This window comes from Aquila chrysaetos, chromosome Z, assembly GCF_900496995.4.
Source record: "Aquila chrysaetos chrysaetos chromosome Z, bAquChr1.4, whole genome shotgun sequence".
NCBI lineage: Eukaryota > Metazoa > Chordata > Aves > Accipitriformes > Accipitridae > Aquila > Aquila chrysaetos.
Genome location: NC_044030.1, coordinates 68,168,274 through 68,186,022, shown reverse-complemented (window position 1 = coordinate 68,186,022; position 17,749 = coordinate 68,168,274). Strand labels below are relative to the sequence as shown.

Genomic DNA, 17,749 nt, shown 5'->3' with positions numbered 1-17,749 from the left:
GGGGAAAGGAACTAAATCAGTTTAGCCATAAACAAACTGCAATGTTAGATCCAAACCGAACACTGAGCTTCTGAAAAAGCTTTAATTTAACATAAAGTTTAAAAAGTCCTATGTCATACTGAAGAGCCACCCCTTTCTGTATGTGGTTGTAGGGTTTTTAGTTTAGTCTGAATAATCTTGTCCACTCACTGTAGATGTTATACTATTGCCAAGAGACAGCGAAAAAGTTAAAAATGCAATCAGGATGAGAAGTCAAATTGAATCTGAGCTCTGTGAAGATCCTGGCATGTATGTATTATATTAGCAATTTATATCCAGGACTAGAGCTTAATTTTACAACTACATTAACAACAAAATTGCACAAAGTTGTTTAATACCTTCTGTGTTACAAATTAGCAGGGGGAGAACAACCAAATCAATCTTTCAGTGTTACAATGCTTATCCTAGGAGTGAAGATAATTTGTCCTAGCTGACTTGGAACAATTTGAACTGAAATGCTTTAGGCTCCAATTGAAGCATTAGTAAATTGATCTTATCATTAGTATTTGCTTCCACAGACAGATCTGTCCCCTCCCTTCCCTCACTCTGCCTCCCTGCCCCTAAAAGATAGGAGAAAATTAAAAGGAATTTAAAAATTCAAGTTAATTTGCTGTTTTGTGCTTATGGGCCCACCCACTTTTGATCAGGGTTTAGGTTTTCTGGTTTTTAAACAGGCTTCGCATGTTTCATTAAGTCAGACATATCTTATTATATATTTTACATGGCTTTCAATATAACTAAATTTAAGTAGCAGCATATTTTCCAAACCCACTTATCACCAGGTTCATTTTAGAAAAGACACACAAGCCAACTACCATATGAAGTATTTTTAGGCATATTGAACATAATTCTACTTCTTGCCCCAGTATCAGTGACACTCCCTTACAACTCCTACTGAGAAATCTTCAGTTATCTCAAAAAAGCACCTACACAATCAATGTCCCTTGCTCAAAGCAGCCAACTAAACATTTCAATTTTTGGACTAGGTAACTAACAGGCTTTTTGTTGCCATTTAGATGGAAACAGCATACTTACTGCTAGGAAGAGCATGCAGTACATGGAGAACGAAGAATGGCCAGAGTAAAATGATAGTCTGGAAAAGAAGAGAGCAAACATCTCATTACTTTTCTTTTGCAACACTCGGTCTACAATGATACCTGATTCTCTTACACAAGTGAACTGGTTAAATGGAAACATCTCCATGTTTTTTCTTCAAGGAGGCTATCTAGCCACAACAGCCATCACACATGTCCAACAACAGCTTTTGACAGGCAGCACAAACTTCACTACTCACAGCTACCCTATTCCAGCATTAAGTTGATCTCCACGTCAGGTTGTAACTACTAGCCCTTTGACTGAAGTTTGAACAGCAAGTGAACACATCCTTAAAGCTAGAAATCAAGTATCCTTCAAAACAAAGTATATTTGTTTCATCTTCTTGATAAACACCAGAATACTCTAAATATTACCAACATTAAAAATTACTTATCTGATAATCACACCATGTGTGTAAGAACAAATGACACATTAATCACCCCAAACCAGTTATTTGCATTTGGTCACCATCAAGAGGCAGTAGTTAACAACCCATATCTAGATGTTTATACCATGTATACTTATGTATACCTTTGTTAAATGTACTGATTCATACCATCACCTATCATTGAAGGGTATGGGGAAAGGCATGAAGGCAGTTCATTAACCAGCCAACTGCAAAAGGTGACGCCTCATCTAATACTTGTAGAAATAGCTTCATACTTGGCTATCTCATTTAAAGAGTGTTAACATTGCCTTCAACTTGTAAAGGCTTGTAGCAGGTCCAGACTGAAGGGACTCAACAGTTGATGCTGACAGCGCAGAGTTCCTTCCGCAAGGTCCTCCCCCCTGCACAGGTCATTTCTGCAAGGAGCTGAGTATCACAGCTGTAAACAAATCCCACCCGCCTCTTTGTCAAGAGGAGGGGGCAAAATGGAAAGACATTACTAATTCAGTTTTAAGCGGAGAGGTGAAAGAAACTGTACTTGAACTATTTCTTCTATTTTATGCGCAGAGCCTTGTAATGGTGCAGCTTCACAGGCTATCAGTCAGGTCTCAGGCAGGCTTCTGTGCAATTTAGCTACATAACACAGCACTCCTTGCTTAAGAGTTAGGCATACACAAACAAGGCCAACTTAATAAAAAGTTTCATAGCTCTCCAGACTGCCCTCCACCATATCCAGCAGGTCCCTCTTTTGGTGCCTCAGCCCAGCAGAGAGCCTGAGGCCAGGGAAATTTCTGGTCAAGGGAAACATTCCTACTCCTTGGGCCAAGAGTAACACAGGCAGCTCTGATGTGCAGTAAGATAATTGGGTTAAACATTCACTACTCAGATACCACAAAGAAGGCAATAAAACAATCTTGTGCACAAGTGAAACTGCAAACTTCCTGCATTAATTTGCATGTATAACATTACAAAACTGCATCAGATGTCAGAAAAAACCCCACATAAGTTTCCTCAGTACATACCCAACAGATATTTTTCAATTCAGTTCTTAAATACAAAAACTGTAACTGAGAATGTGTTCTCTTCAGATGTTTAAAATTGAAAAAACATTAAGATTAGATTTTAGCTAGACATCCCTTCTCCACTTTAGTACTCTTTAACTCTTCACCAGTTAAAATCTCCGGGCAAGAGTCTACTATGAAAGCCAATATAATAAGCATTTTGAAGAGCTCCATCTTTCAGACAAACACATCATCTGAGCCACAAAAGCAAAGCATGCTGTTCTACAGAACAGAAGATACAGAATAAGGAATTCCTGGCTCCTGTGGCAGTATTTTATCCACTGAATTTGGGGTTATTCCTGTTGTCCATAAGATGACGTTTCCCACAATTCCTGAAGGCAACCTATTGCCAACTGAAGGAATTCAGAAGGCTAATAAGTGACAGAAGGAATAAATGTAATTCTCTAAGTTTATTTTGGAATTCCTATACCATTTTAAAGGTGTGGTTGACTACTGGCATTCTTCGTTTTAGGAATGTATTAGCCCAATGTAACATTAAGACTCCCTTGTTCCAAGTTGAAGGTTACAAAATTTGAATGCATTCTCATCAGGCAAAGATAAGTATGCTGTACAAGACTGAAAATGTTGTGCTAGCACATGAAGTATTGCCAGAAATACAACTGGGACAAAGTATTGATCCAACTTGTACATTGTGCAATCCCAGTGAAATTTCTTTGGCAATACTGTGTCTCTAGAATTCCTTAAAAAACAGACATATTTAAAAAAAAAAATCTTAAAACCCTTTAAACACTAATCTTGACAATGGAAACGTTTCCCAACGATTTCTAAGCACGCAAACAACATCTTCCCAAAGCCAGGAGAACATCCCGTCTATCAAACCAGCCAAGTGGCTGCACAGCCGAGGCTTCTTTGTGATCATACTGCAAGTGCTGGCTTGCCATGAGCCAGCATTTCAAAAATAAATACATTTTTAATTAAAAAACTAACCGATATTTACTAGTCCCAAGAATGCAGAGTATTAGAAGAAAATACATTTATAAATGAAACGGTACAGACAACTCTCAAAACCCCTACCTTTTGGTAATGAAGGAAAGGCTAAATTGTCCCAGTAGGAATCTGCACATCAGATTTCAGGACATCTTTTTCAAATTAATATTAGAACGGTATCCAGTGAAACTGCAGTGTCATGAAATAGAGTTCGTAAGTCCAAAGTCTTGTTTTGATTCTTTCCAGAATGGCAGAGTCTGACATCAAAAGAACAGCTTTGCAGAGATCCATACCTTTTACTCCATCAATACCTACCTCACAGATCACTTGTGATGTGAGGAACAACGCTTCATTTTAACAGGAAAAAGCATAAGGTTTAATTATTTCCACTTGGGCATTATTACCAAGTGAGAAGAATGCCTTAAGTAGTAACATGAAACCAGTTTCGGGTCTCAGTTGAGGTCTAAAGTATACTCTCACTTTCCAATGTATACAGTACAGGTAGACATCTCAAAATGGTCTTAAAACAAGATTAATTCAAGGGCTGGTTAGCTTTCTTGAAACAGTTTTGCCACAAATTTCACATGGTTTATGATAAAGACAAAAGTAAAGATGCTATACTTTCTTTAACAGGTTGCCGTAAGACCAACTACAATTAATCACTACAGTTGGTTATCGTAAGTCTGGATTTTTAAAGAGTACCTGGGAAAATAATCAAAGTACAAACAACTCCTACAAGAAATAATTGAACTGAACCACTCAGTACTTTTAAACCAGGATTTCTAATCCCAGATAAGCAAGTCTAAGACACATTGCCTTGCAGGACTTGACACTGACAACCATTTCATTCTGTCCTATTTTTTTCCATGCACAAAGGCAACATAGCCAACAGAGCAGAGCCTGCCTGATAGAAGGTACCATTCCTTCAATTAGTAGAAAAACAGAACGCAACACACAGCAAATAAAAGGATCATTTGTCTTACACTGTCACTTGCAAGAAAGAGCATGTTTTAAGTAATAAGTTCTGCTTGGCAGTATTTTGTAAAGTGCATTATTTAATAAGTGAATTACTGAACACTGGAGCTCAGTGAACAAGCTTGATGTCTTGTCTCCATATAATGTCTTTGTAAGGACACCTGAATGTGCAGAAACATTTCAGCAAAGTTCAGCAGTCTGGCAAGGAAATTAATAGCCTTAGTGAAACACAAGACTAGGAAATAGCTGAATATATATGGCACAGCGGAGCATTAAATGGTGAGAAATTAAAGCATTAGAAATGTCAGTAAAAAGGGATAAACCAGAAGAAAGCGTACCTTGTGGTGCCACACTAAACCTGGCAGAGGCGGAATGACAAGGCAATCTTCCCAATACAACTACTGAATATGGAATGATCCCTTAAGAGAAAAACAGGAGGCCCAGCAAAACATTATGCACACTCCCAAATCAAAGCAAATAAACCACACACTGGATTAGCCAGCAAGTTCTTTCTATCCTTAGGTTCTCTGGATTCTCTAAGTCTGACTCAAAGCTTCCCCAACATTCATGTTACCCATTCCATTGATCTGGAGGGGAGTAAGTGCCAGACAGAGCTGCAGCTCAGCACTCAGTGTTGAGTAAGCCAGAGAGCTCCACACACTTGTCAGGGAAATATTACTAGAATTTCAGTGCCATGAGGACATGGTTTAATAAATGGCTAGTCCTACGCTTAAGCTGAAGCACCATATTCTCTGAAGTCAATTTTCTCTGCATTCATGCATTTTTACAGCACCCACTCTTTTCTCATATGCTAGACTTGCACAAGTACAACTTTCAAGATCAGTGGGGACTGAAAGGTTTGAGGACTCTGAAATTAAGCACTTCTGTGATTATTGCAAAGAAATGTTTAAGCAAATGCACAAGTGGTTAACCTATTTAACAGTATCAGCAACTACTCAGAAACCCATTTTGAAAAAACAATATTCCCAATTTCTCCACTTTCTTCCTTCTCTGCCAGTAGTAAACCCACGCTTAAGTACAAAGCCTTACACTGACAGAAAGGAAAAAGCTGCCAGTCTTTCCAATTCAGTAATCCTCATCTGGACAATTTTACTGACAGAGGTGTTTCAACATGAGTCTCGCTAATAGTAAGTGTCTTGCACAATTCCCTAATCATATTTGGGGTGAAGAGTAGATCCACTCAGCTCTACTTTAAGTGGTGGCAGATAGTGAGAGAACTTTGCCAATACTGACACTTAATACACATGGGACTCTGCCCATTTTTTTGCACTTACACATTTTTCCTTTTAGAGGCTATCTTATCTTATGCTTATCCTACACAAATGAAAGTTCCCTGCTCATCCTACTCACATAAAACAGATCTAGGAGGTTCTAGGAAGAAATAGGCAGTCTTCTTCTAATTTCTAACCACCTTCCCCACCACTGCCCTTTTGAAACAAGCCTTGCAGACACTGCAAGAATCAAAGGTATGTATAAAGTAACCTCTCCCCAAGCTCAGGATCAACATGAAGTGGTTTTACTCAGTTACAAATACTACAAGGCTTGTCTTCATTGCTAGGTTGATCACATTTTGAAGTTTGTTAAAAACTTCTGCTAGCATAACTTGTTGGGGTTTTGGTTGGTTTTTTCCTTCTCTCTGGGAATTGAAGAAATAGCTCATAATACATCCCAACTATGCACGTATCATGTAAATTTTATTTATTTAAACCAAAGTATTACACACTGATGGAACAATCTAATTGGGCAATGACTAGTTAGCTAGCTATTCTGCAACTGTCAGCAGCAGTTTGTACCAGCAACTACTAGAGGAATACTCTTCACTGTAATATAGCCAGTAAGGAAAAATCCCATCCTCCTACTATTTTTTCCTTTCCAAATGATCAGCAGTCAACCCGCACCTTGAACTTCCAAATATTCCAAAGTTTCAACTAGGGAGCAAGAAGTTACCAAGTCCTGGCATTCGTACCACAATCATGTATGTTCTGAGCTCCTGATTTTACAAAGTCCAACCAACTGGCATGCTGCAATGGCATTCCACACACACATTGCAAAACCAAAAGCAAGTTCTCTTATGTCAGTTTTGACTTTGTCACTCAATTTAACTCAACAAACAAAAGGAAAGTTTAACTTTCTACAACATTTCTAGTTAGCCTCCTCCAACAGAAGGAAAAAAAAAATCAGGACTTTGTTTACTTCTCTTTCCTAATAATCTCCTCTCAGGAGAGAGTAAAAGTGAAAATAGCAGCAAGGAGGACTCAAATCAACATTCCTAAAAACTAATAGTTTGCTCTCACATGCATCAGATTACAGGCTTCTGTTCCATTAACCATGTCTGCGCAAGTTATCCACATAATACTGTTCTGACTCACAGGAGTGTTATTATCATTTTTACATAAAGGGAATGAGAACAAAAAAATAATCTCTGTTAAGTCAGGGATTTGATTCTCTTTAAGAAACCACTTTGGGCATGAAGCTCTTGGCAAGCATGCAGAACCCTTCCCCCAACACATTTTTGTAATCTTTGAAGAGGAAAAGGAAAGGGAGGCAGCAGGAGAACCATCAGCGTTAAGGAGATTTCAGTCCCTACACTACTGTTGGAGCAATACAGTTATACACATGTCCAAAGTTTTACCTTAAGAGACTTTTCCCTTCTGTTAACTTGGACATAAGCTTTGCAAAGCAGTGAAATTCTGCCAAGAATGAGAAGATGCATCTACCTGCTTGATTAGCCATAGCCAGCTTCCAAATAATTTTCAGGATGTGCTGAACACAAGTTACAAACTTTGATTTCCAATGAGTTTAAGCATGATAAACTACTGAAATGACAGACTGCAAGCACAGGTTTTTCTGAAAACCGTTAAAGGGTGATGAGTTTTATTTTCAGTTATGAAAACGAATGCTATCCATTACCACTGAGAAGGGCCAATTCACCTTAGGGCAAAGGAGGTGTAAGATCAGAAACATGATCCAGACTGCAGAACTGCATCTCAACTGGTTACAGCATGTTCACCTTTCAGATTTGATTCTCCCTACTACTGCCAGTTGGTTTGTATTGCAAAGGCAGCTCTTTTTGCTTCTACATCAAGTACGGCCTTGTTTTATCATCCACTGTAGCCCAGAAGCTTCTGAAGTTTAAATATTTAAAGACTCTTACTCACTACCATATTTCAGCTTTTTCCTTCCATGTAAAATTAAGTGTAGGTGCCCTGACTAAACTTCAATTCTCAGAAGTGGTGAATAATTTCACTAGGACTGGAAGTGTTCCCAAATCAGCCATGTTACATCGTGAATAACAGTAATGACAGACAGGTGAGAAGCAGCGTTTAAGAAAAAAGTTGCACCACCTGAATAATAGTGCACATTCCTTTCCTTCCTTCCATTCATCCCTTTCAACTGCTTTGGTATCCAAGCTGCCTGAAATTTTTTTGGTTTTTTGCATATATCTTTTCAGAAGTGGAAACTACTAAATTAGTCTCTGACAAGAGCTCCTCAACATAGTTCAGTACTGTAGAGCACTTCACAGGTTAAAAGCTCCGTAACAGAAATAATCAGACCGCTATACACAACATACCAGTATGCACCTAGCAAACACCTAGTTAATAAGTCTGTAGCAGCTTTAGAGAAATTTCTGATTCATGATGCTGTTAGAAACTGTCAGATTAGATAAGTAATCCATTTAGTTATGCTTGAATGATTAAGTGGCTTGACTTTTGACAAAGCTTTAAGAAGTTTCAAAACAAAATATTGGAACATTTCATACAAGGCAGGTTACTTTAATGCAAAATAATGCTTCATCATAGAAATACTCCCAATACCGGGGGGGGGGAAGGAGAGACAGGAACAATTGTTTAATACAGATGGGTTAACTCGAAGCAATTGTCCAGTCTCTTGGCTTAGGTTTAAAAACTCCACAGCAAACCAATTGTAAAGGCTATCTAATGAAACAGGGGAAAACAAAAGTATTCATTAAAAGTATTCATTAAAATGGAAGTAATGTATGAAGGTTTTTTGTTGGGAGGGAGGTTGGATTTTTTTTTTATTAGTTTTTGAACACAGTTACAGTTTTGAAGGTGTACCTAGGACAGGCAACATAAGAGTTTCAAAAGTTTGGCTGAACTTCAAAACAAAGTTATGCAGGTTAGCCCCATACCAGCTGTCTGGCACACGTGCCTAACTACTGGGAACTGCTCCAAGTGATTTAACTGCACTCACCGGCATGCATGAGTACAACCTGCAAAACATCTCTAAACAAAGCTGAAATAAAATTCCTGGCAAATTATTGGTAAAGGGCACCACCTTGGCAATTGTGTTGAAATAAATTATCAAGGTCAAAACAGTCAGCTCTAATTTCCTAAAGACTTCTTTGAAGATTACACTTTGAGTTTGCAATGGCAGACTACACACAGCTTGTTTTGAGTGCAGTCAGCATGGGAGCAATACATCAACTGAAGTAGGGAACCATTTTTTTCCTTTAGACATCCGAGGCGTACTATGAATCTGTACATTAGTAATACAATTACAATTATGAAGCTTAACAGCTGTGTTATCTGTTACCACAAACAGAACAAAGTGACAGACTGAAATTAGAGAACTTCAACTATCCAAAGTCAAACTCAACTTCAGAGAAAGTGTTCACACATGCATACACATCCCTGCTGGCTGCACAAGTCTGCTTTGGAGTCTAACAGAGTTCAGACCGCACAGAGTGCCTCCAAAGTAGCTAGACTTGTACACCATGGTTCAATATTTACCACTTCAGGATAAAAGTTTTCACTTTTGTGTATGTGCTTAGTGAGCTGATGAATAAACCAGAAAGGACAGTTTCTTGGATCTCCCTATTCACCAGATTTTCATTTGTTCCTCCAAACCCAGATCTCTGAACTTTCAGGTCCCACCCCAATATCCATACTCAGTGAAAAAGCTAAAAAGTGATATCTAACAGAAGTATTTAGAAGTCAGTGATTGCATTATTGGGACAAACCTGCACTCCTCAGCTCAAATGCAATCAATACTGCATCCAAGAAAAATTTGTAGTAAACTCAGGAAGCCTGAACAGGTAGATTAAGAGCACATGCCCAGGACTATTACACGTGGGAAAAAACAAACCAATCAAACAACTTTACACTATACAAGAATGTGTGCTGGTGGGAATTAGTTTAACTAGTCTTAAAGCAATAGGATGAATCAGCAAACTGTACTGCACACTGCAACCAAATTTAGCATGACTACAAGAGGAAGGCATTAGCAGCCTAAACGAACATGCTGGCATCCAGTTCATCTTCTGAATACCCATACCACTGCACTGTTTCTCCTCCTTTATATTCAGCTGTCTTCTTATGGGAGAACATGGATTTTGGGAACAATTAATAAAAAATTACTTTGTTCTAGTTTGATTTTAAAGCTCTGAAAAATTAAAGCATGTCCTCAGAACTGATTCACAACATCACTCAAGCTTCAGCGACAAAAAGTTAACAGCAAATTCCTCTTAACATATACTATAGAAAAGAATTAAGGCAACACTTTTAAGTACATCCACTGTCAGTACTCACTTGCAGATCACCTGCACCACCTTCTATTTGCTCAGAAACAGAGGTTATGCAAGACATGGTATGTATGCACATGCATAATACACACACGCTCTTAATTGGTTAGTTAGAAACCTGCTATCATAGCTAAAATTGTTTGGTTGAAAGGGCTAATCCGTCAAAAACTGTTTAGACTTATATTCTCACATCCTTCTCTGGAAAAGATCTGAACCCCTACTTTCTACTCCCAACTTTGTAGTGTGTTAATCAAGGAGGAACATGTTATGCTTATGCCTTCCCATCTCCCAACTGTTCCACATTTCATAGCAGCAGCATCATAATTAAGCACTTTACATCCCTGGAATGAAAAAAGCTGCTTGGTTTACCTGAAGATTATAGAACACTGTTACATGTGTGTAATACCTCTACTTTCTCCATTTCAGAGAGCATGAAGAAAGCAGGGGGTGAGATGTTTGCTATATGCATTTCTTTGCTTTAATGAATACTACCCCCTCCACTTTCAGGAGCAGAAATCTGAACTGTCTCCTTATACAACACTGAAACCATTTTGTTATGGAACTAGTGGCAATATTTCAGCTTCAAAAATGTGAAAGAAAGTTTTGAACTGCATTCATGAAGACTTCTACTTCTTTTTCTTTTGAAAAAAACAAACGCTGAATGCAGCAATTATCCAGATTTGAAATTCAATCCAGATTTTTCAGTTGCAGACCAAAAGGACAATAAAATTCCATCACAAAGGGACACATCTGGCATTTATGAAATCCAGTTTGGAGCAGATCTTATATATGAACAAGACAAAAAGCTCTCATATCTATGTCTCAATAGAAGAACAGAAACAGGCCAACAGTACCTCAACAGTAAATGTTTTAAGAGACAGGAAGACTGGAATGCCTCCAAATGTGCACTTTAAATGAGAGCTCAATAAATAAGCTCCAGAGTAAAAGTGAATTGAAGGACTCATGAAATTAAGCCATATGTTGACCCTTCTCCTTTTAACTCACCATAAGGTACAGCTGGAGATGCCTAAGAAGGAAATGCAAAGTCATTCCTCAGCAAGGAGGAAGCTCACTTATATGGTTGGAAGCCAGGGTTCAAGTCTTGCCCAAAGCTGAAGAATACAAAGAATTGCTATGTCTTCCTTTCAGGCTTAGTAAGTAATTGTTGTACACAGAAGTGAGGGGAGGACAACCCCAAGATGTGTTAGAATCCACTAGTTAGACTGGACATCTCTAACACTGAAGTAAGTACAGGTTAAAATTTCTAGAGACTGGAGGCATAGAACTCGGGCATCTCATATCCAGAAAGGCTTCCCCTCGGGAAATTCAGCTGCATCAAAATCTGATGGAAGGGCAACACAGCAAGGTGCAAGCAATTCAACAGCTTTCTTTTCTGACATTGCTGTTGGATAGGCCTAACAGGAAAAATGCTCTCTGCTAATCTGTTACTCAGGAGCAAAAATGAACTAGTTGGACATGTCAGCAACAGCCTTGTTTGCAGTAACCATGAGATGGCAGGATTTCAGGGACAATATCCTTAGAGCACAAAGACATTCCATCCCCTTGTGGAAGAAAACAAGCAGGAATAACAAGAGGCCATCTTGATTCAGTGAGCAACATCTGACTGGGTATAGATACAAAATCATGAGAGGTAGAAACAGACTGCCTACCAGGGACAAGTACTGAAGCATCACCCAAGCACACAGAGAAGGAATTAGGAAGGCCAAGGCTGGAGCTCGTGAGGAATACAAAGGGCAATGTGAATGTGTTCAACTGGCAGGTCAGCAGCAAAACAAGGACAAGGATAACGCAGGCCCACCACTGAACAGGGTGAGCTATGCTGTGACAAAGGGAATAGAAAAGCTAAATGTACTCGATACCTTCTCTGCCTCAGGTTTTGAAGTCTTTTCCAACAAGATCCTTTCAGCCTCCCAGGTCTTCATGCCTAGTAGTAAAGTTCAGAGGAGAGAGGTACTATCTAGTCAAGGAAGATCTAACCATGATTACTTAAAGCTGGACTTGGAAGTCCATGAGACTGGATGGCTTGCATCCCGTGGTGCTGAAGAAGGTAGATGATGCCAGGATGAGGCTGTTTAGACATCTAAGAAGCCATGCTAAGGATGCAGGCGGTCCAGTCCCCCTGATGGTCAGAAAAAGGGCAAGAAGGACTGAAGGAATAGATTTTCCCAACAGGCTGTGGAATCTCCACCTCCAGAGCTCTTGAACAAATCAGGATGCATGGGGCTTTGTCAAAACTATAGTTACCTCTGCTTGTAAACTGGAGGCTGGACTAGATGACCTCCAGAGGTTCCCTCCAGTATATACACAAAGGCTTCCTAAGCATCCAGCCACATACCCAAAGTATTTAAGCCATTCTTGCTAGACATCATAACAAGGTCTCCACAGTCACCAGGATGATGTGGGCATTAACGATACTGGGCAGGGAGGGGGAATCAATTCAGCAGTAAGAAAAGGTTCAATGAAAATTTTGGAAGACAACGGTTCAGAATTTAGAAGATATCTCTAAGGTATAGTCAAAAAAAATACTTTTAACAGAAGCCAGCATGTTTATTTTCTCAAATGTTTTAATACTTTCTCTAGTGACATTTTAGAAAAAGTTTTTTTTAAAAAGAGTTTTCATCATCATCTGCAGGTAACAACCATCCTGAAATACAGTGTTAAAAATACAGACTTATGTTAATCCAAAACTATGAAGAATAACTTCATAACCCAATTGCCAAGTATCTGAATTGATTCTTAAACTTTTATCCACTAAATTGATTGGTCCCAACTAGTTTCTGTTTCAGAGACTTTTGTGACCACTATGGCACAACAAGCAAATGAGGTGCATTGAACATGTGAGAAGAAGAACACATTAATTAAAAGCCTTTTGCTTTCAAAGGTTATACATTCCAACACAGCATTACCAACAGTTGTGTTTCACATTCCTTATTGAGTACTGATATTGCAAACCTACTTTTTTTCCTACATTATTACTGCAGGAAGTGATTCTAAAATCAGAAAATTTAAGGAAGTATGCTTTAAGGTTTTGAAGTTCTAGGGAGGCATCATTTGCACCAGCAGTAACTAGAACTTACTTATTTCCACCCTAGTATATGAATGTCCCTGTGAAAATATTCAGCAGACACTGAGTAATAATACTGCATACTTCATGCTACAACACTTATTCTTAATATTTTGTGGATGAAATGTAAGTTTAAATAGTATCAGACTCAATATACCTGACTGTCACACAAGACTTTAGTGTGCTGTTCGTGCTGCCAAGTTTATAAAAATTATATATATACACACATATATATGTATATAAAATGAAAGTGACAGCACAATCCTAAATTAAGTTCTAAAAATACTGTAAACTATATATAGCACCTGCTACATTGTTTAAGAATTTAAAAAAGTACTCTCATTCAAATGTTCTTTCAATTACACACAACTCTTCAATACTAGAAGTCTTGGTTTGTGTGGGATCTTTATTGTTGTTTTGGGGAGTTTTTGTTCAGTTTTGGGGAGGCTTGGGGTTTTGTTTGTTTTTTATTTTTTCCCTGCTTGTAGAAAGGATTATATAAAGCTGGAGAGAAAAACCTATTTCAATAACTAAGTTCCCATCCTCCTCAAAAAAATATTGACAAAACCTTTACTTAAGCCATGTTTACTGTCTTTGAGATTGGATTTACAAGCAGTAAGAAATACCCATTCTTTGCTTAAGATGACATTCCAAGTTTATAAACACAGTTAAGGCTGACCTGTTCCAGGTTCAGGCTGGCCTGGTCAAGAACGTCTCCTGGATTCCAGATCCTGCTACCTAGGGATTACCAATGCTTGTCTGCACAAAGGTCATCAAGGTAGAATAACTAATTAGTAACTACTGACTGCCAAAATGAGTTGGGAGCAACCAGTTAACATCGCCATACTATATATCAGTACAGTCTAATAATACAGTTAAAAGGCACACCCATCACCATCTTGAAGTCCTGAAGTACAACACATTTAAGCATAACTAAACAAAAAGCTTTTAAAGTTGCCTTTTTCCCCCCTACCAGAAGCCCCAAAAAGTTTTTCCAGACCAATCAAGCATTAAGATACACTAACAATAAAGGCTTTTTTGAAAGCGTTGAAGACTTATCCCACAATTCATGTACTAGAGGAAAATAGAAGCTCTTGATGTTCTTCTACGTTGTTACTCTACTAGAGCTTCAAGCTTCACTGTTTACAAACTCATTTCACACAGTCAACCAGCAACTACAGCAAAGTACATTCACCAAGGAACAGCAAAATATTAATTCACAGCTCCTGCTGCTCAATATCTGTGGTTTCTATTAACTCTTTCAGATGCAAGAAAGCTAACAAACAGGATACACAAACAATCTGCCACAGACTGGCTAGAACAGACAGGTTTGGGAGGTATGCCTTAGCTACCAATAAGGAATGGAGAAGTCATCATCTGTCCTTTCAGTGTCCTCTCTGCCCACTCCTCTGAGGAATCTGTTGCCAACCAACTCAAAGCCAGGCAACCATAAGCAGTAGCAAGTGAGAAGAGAAGGAAAAATTGAACAAGATGGGGAGCTGCAAAAGCCAAAGTGATCAGAGATTAATAGAGACTGCTCACTCACATCCCTGCTCAATCAGGGTTATAGCCTAGCACAGCTACCTATTTTACTGAGCCCTACTTTGCCGATTTGAAAAAGGAACCAGCTATTTGGCAAGTCATTATCTTTATAGGCGCTAAAGAAAGTACCTTAAAGGCAATCCAGTAGCATTATACACTGGTATACTAGAAGTCACATGCTGATTGCAAGCACCAGTGACAGGAGGACCCCTTGGCTTTGATCTCTCTTCATTCACAGACACTAAAACTGGTGCTTGTGTATCAAACTTACTTTTCTAAAACACCAAAACAAGCCACTGTCTCCCAGCAAAGAAACTACATGATATGAAATTCTGTACCGTTCTGCCTAGTGCAACTACATTTTAAAAATATGCATCTTACAAAACTTTGTTATGTGCTTTAAGGAGAACTTTGCTGTTTTGATACTCAAAAGAAAAGTCATCTTCACAGGTCAAGCACCTTTATTAAGTTACTATGCTTAATATTTACTTAAATGGAATATTACAAAGCTCTACACACAACTAGTTGCCATCAAACCTAGCAACACCTTCATAAAAGCTTGAGAACACAGTTCTCTGTTAAGACAGTCACCCTCAGACAGTGAAGTAGCTCATACCAAGCTTCTGTGTCTAGCTTAAATGCCAAAGACTGCCTGAAGAAAGGGTTGTCTTACAGACACAGAAAAGTACAATTTCTAATGCTAATACTTAACCAGCAATTTTTAATACAACTAGTGATCTCCATGCATAATTTAGACATCTGCAAGTGCTACATGCTTTCAAGTAATATATGCCAACTCTTACGTGCATCTTTCAACAAATATGAATGAGATTTACTAAGCACACAACTGTGATTGCAATCCTCAGCTTAGTTTAACCACCAGTAGTACTGAAAGCACAAACACAGCATAAAAGTTGTCAGGGAGAACCTAAGCTATTTAAAACTGAAGAGGACTGTTTTCAGCATGATACAGAGCAAACAAGATACTTAAGTCAGTAAGAATCATCTTATCAAGCTCACGTTAGAAAGTAAAAGCTTACTGAAACTAACCAAAACCCACAGGCGCTCTATTTAGACAACGAAGCATAAGTCCATTGGTTTACATTCATGATAAAGCATATATGTCTTTTAGCATGTATTTTAATACTACTGTTACTGATGAACAATAAAGACTAATAATTGTCTTTCCCTCATGCCCCCATGTTATAACATAGTAGACATATGCAAAGAGTTGCAAACATCAGACTTGCATAAACCAGTACTGGAACAAAACATGCAACGATGCTTGTGGAAAACACTCTCAGCCTCCAACCATAACTTACAGGCTTCCAGAAACATAGGTTGTTTTCTTGGTTTTATTCTTCTAGGAGTTTGCTCAAATGGGTTTTTGAACCCACCTATAAACTTGCACATCCCAGCATTGCAAAGAATTCCACAGCTTAGTTCATCTTCTTAATCTTCATGTGGGAAAAAATAAAAATAAGAAACTACTTCAAATGTTTTGCTTCCACGTTTACTATTAGAGGAAGTAGGAACAATTGTTCATTACCTAACTTCTGTACCACTTCTAACGTATCCTTTAGAGACTTCCATCTTACACCCACCTCTTCAACACACACCCAGTTACTTTACTTCAGACCAAGAGCTCTGATCTACTCAGGGATGCTGCATACCAAAACTATTTTATACTTTTGATAAATATAAAATGACGAGAAAGGATGATGAGAAGGGATGAGAAGGTAGGAGAACAAAACAGAAGAGTACAATATGCATAGTAGAAGCACACAATGGATTTTTATACTGGAAGCACTGTTTTCCTCCTATGAATTAAGAAATAGTAAACAAAGATTATATTTCTATTTCTGACTGTATAACTGAGCATGAATCTCTAAAAATACTCAAAACCAACCTCAAGTTCTACTACTACACAGGAATAATAGGTTCAATTCAGAACATATAGTTTTGTATTCAACACTATGATTGTTCTGTCTTCATTCTTTATTGGTATTTCTACCCACATATTTATTTATGCAAATGAGGGTAGCTGATAATAAGTTTGCCACTAATAATTTTGTCCAACTGATCCAGAAATTCACCTCTGGGTTACAGTTTGAGAGCGTACTGACCTCCTCCAACTTGCTGTAAAACTCACCACAATCAAACTCCATGCTCTTAGTGGCTTATTAACTGTAAGGTATGTAGGCACATAACTTAAGATCACTGAGACCACCCTTTCAGATGTAGGGCCCAATTTCCTTAAGAAACCCAGAATGATTTACTGGGTCACTGCATCCATGACATCCACCTGTACAAGACAATTTCCCACTTTAATCTACCCTTCTTTGACCACTCACTAACTTATTTTTTGTTTACAGCTTCCTGCGCATGGAAAAGCCTCAGCTGAGAGTGGAAACACTGCAAGTGAGCTCCCATTGAAGTCATCACTTCCAAGGCAAGCTTTGACCAAAAAGGAGAGCCCTCTTACATCATTTTCTAGGGAGCAACAAGGACAACAGAAAAAGGGAACAAAACAGTAGCTAGGAATACAAACCTAACAGCTCACCAGTTTACAGATGACAGGTAAATCTTGCTTCCAATATGGAAGTCCAAGATGTCAAAGCACTAGTTGCACAGGGAAGAACAAAAACTAAGTGATCGCTATGCCATTGCTCCCCCTTGTTGTTCTCATACAACAAAAATCTGTTTACCAGTTTGAGGATGAGCTAACTGTTTTTCAGCAGCCCCAAAACCCAGAACATTTTATTTCAGGACCATTTTAGTCATTACAATCAACTCCAATTTTCTCCCTTTCCCTCTTTACATTTGAGAAGCATTTTTAGACTCATGCAGAAGTTCAACTGAAGACTGAACGCTACACCCAAGTTGAATTTTGACCCCACAGTTTCATGCTGAAAGCCATGCAATTCTGTTTCACAAAGCACCTGAGGATGTACAATTTTGTTTAAAGACTCATCCCATTTGAAACTTAGACAAGTATCTGTTCACATAGTAGCAGAATAATAAAAAGAAATACCACTTTTAGTGAGTTGAAG

General features: G+C 38.4%; 1 protein-coding gene across 2 annotated transcripts in view; it reads right to left on the bottom strand.

The window, feature by feature from the left end:
* PLPP1 (phospholipid phosphatase 1) overlaps nucleotides 1–17,749 on the bottom strand; it is a 69,370-nt gene that overhangs the window by 14,546 nt on the left and 37,075 nt on the right. For both annotated transcript variants that reach the window (XM_030003421.2, XM_030003420.2), the window contains exon 4: nucleotides 1,075–1,132. In XM_030003421.2, the coding sequence (XP_029859281.1) occupies nucleotides 1,075–1,132 (58 nt within the window). The remainder of the gene's footprint in view (nucleotides 1–1,074; nucleotides 1,133–17,749) is intronic.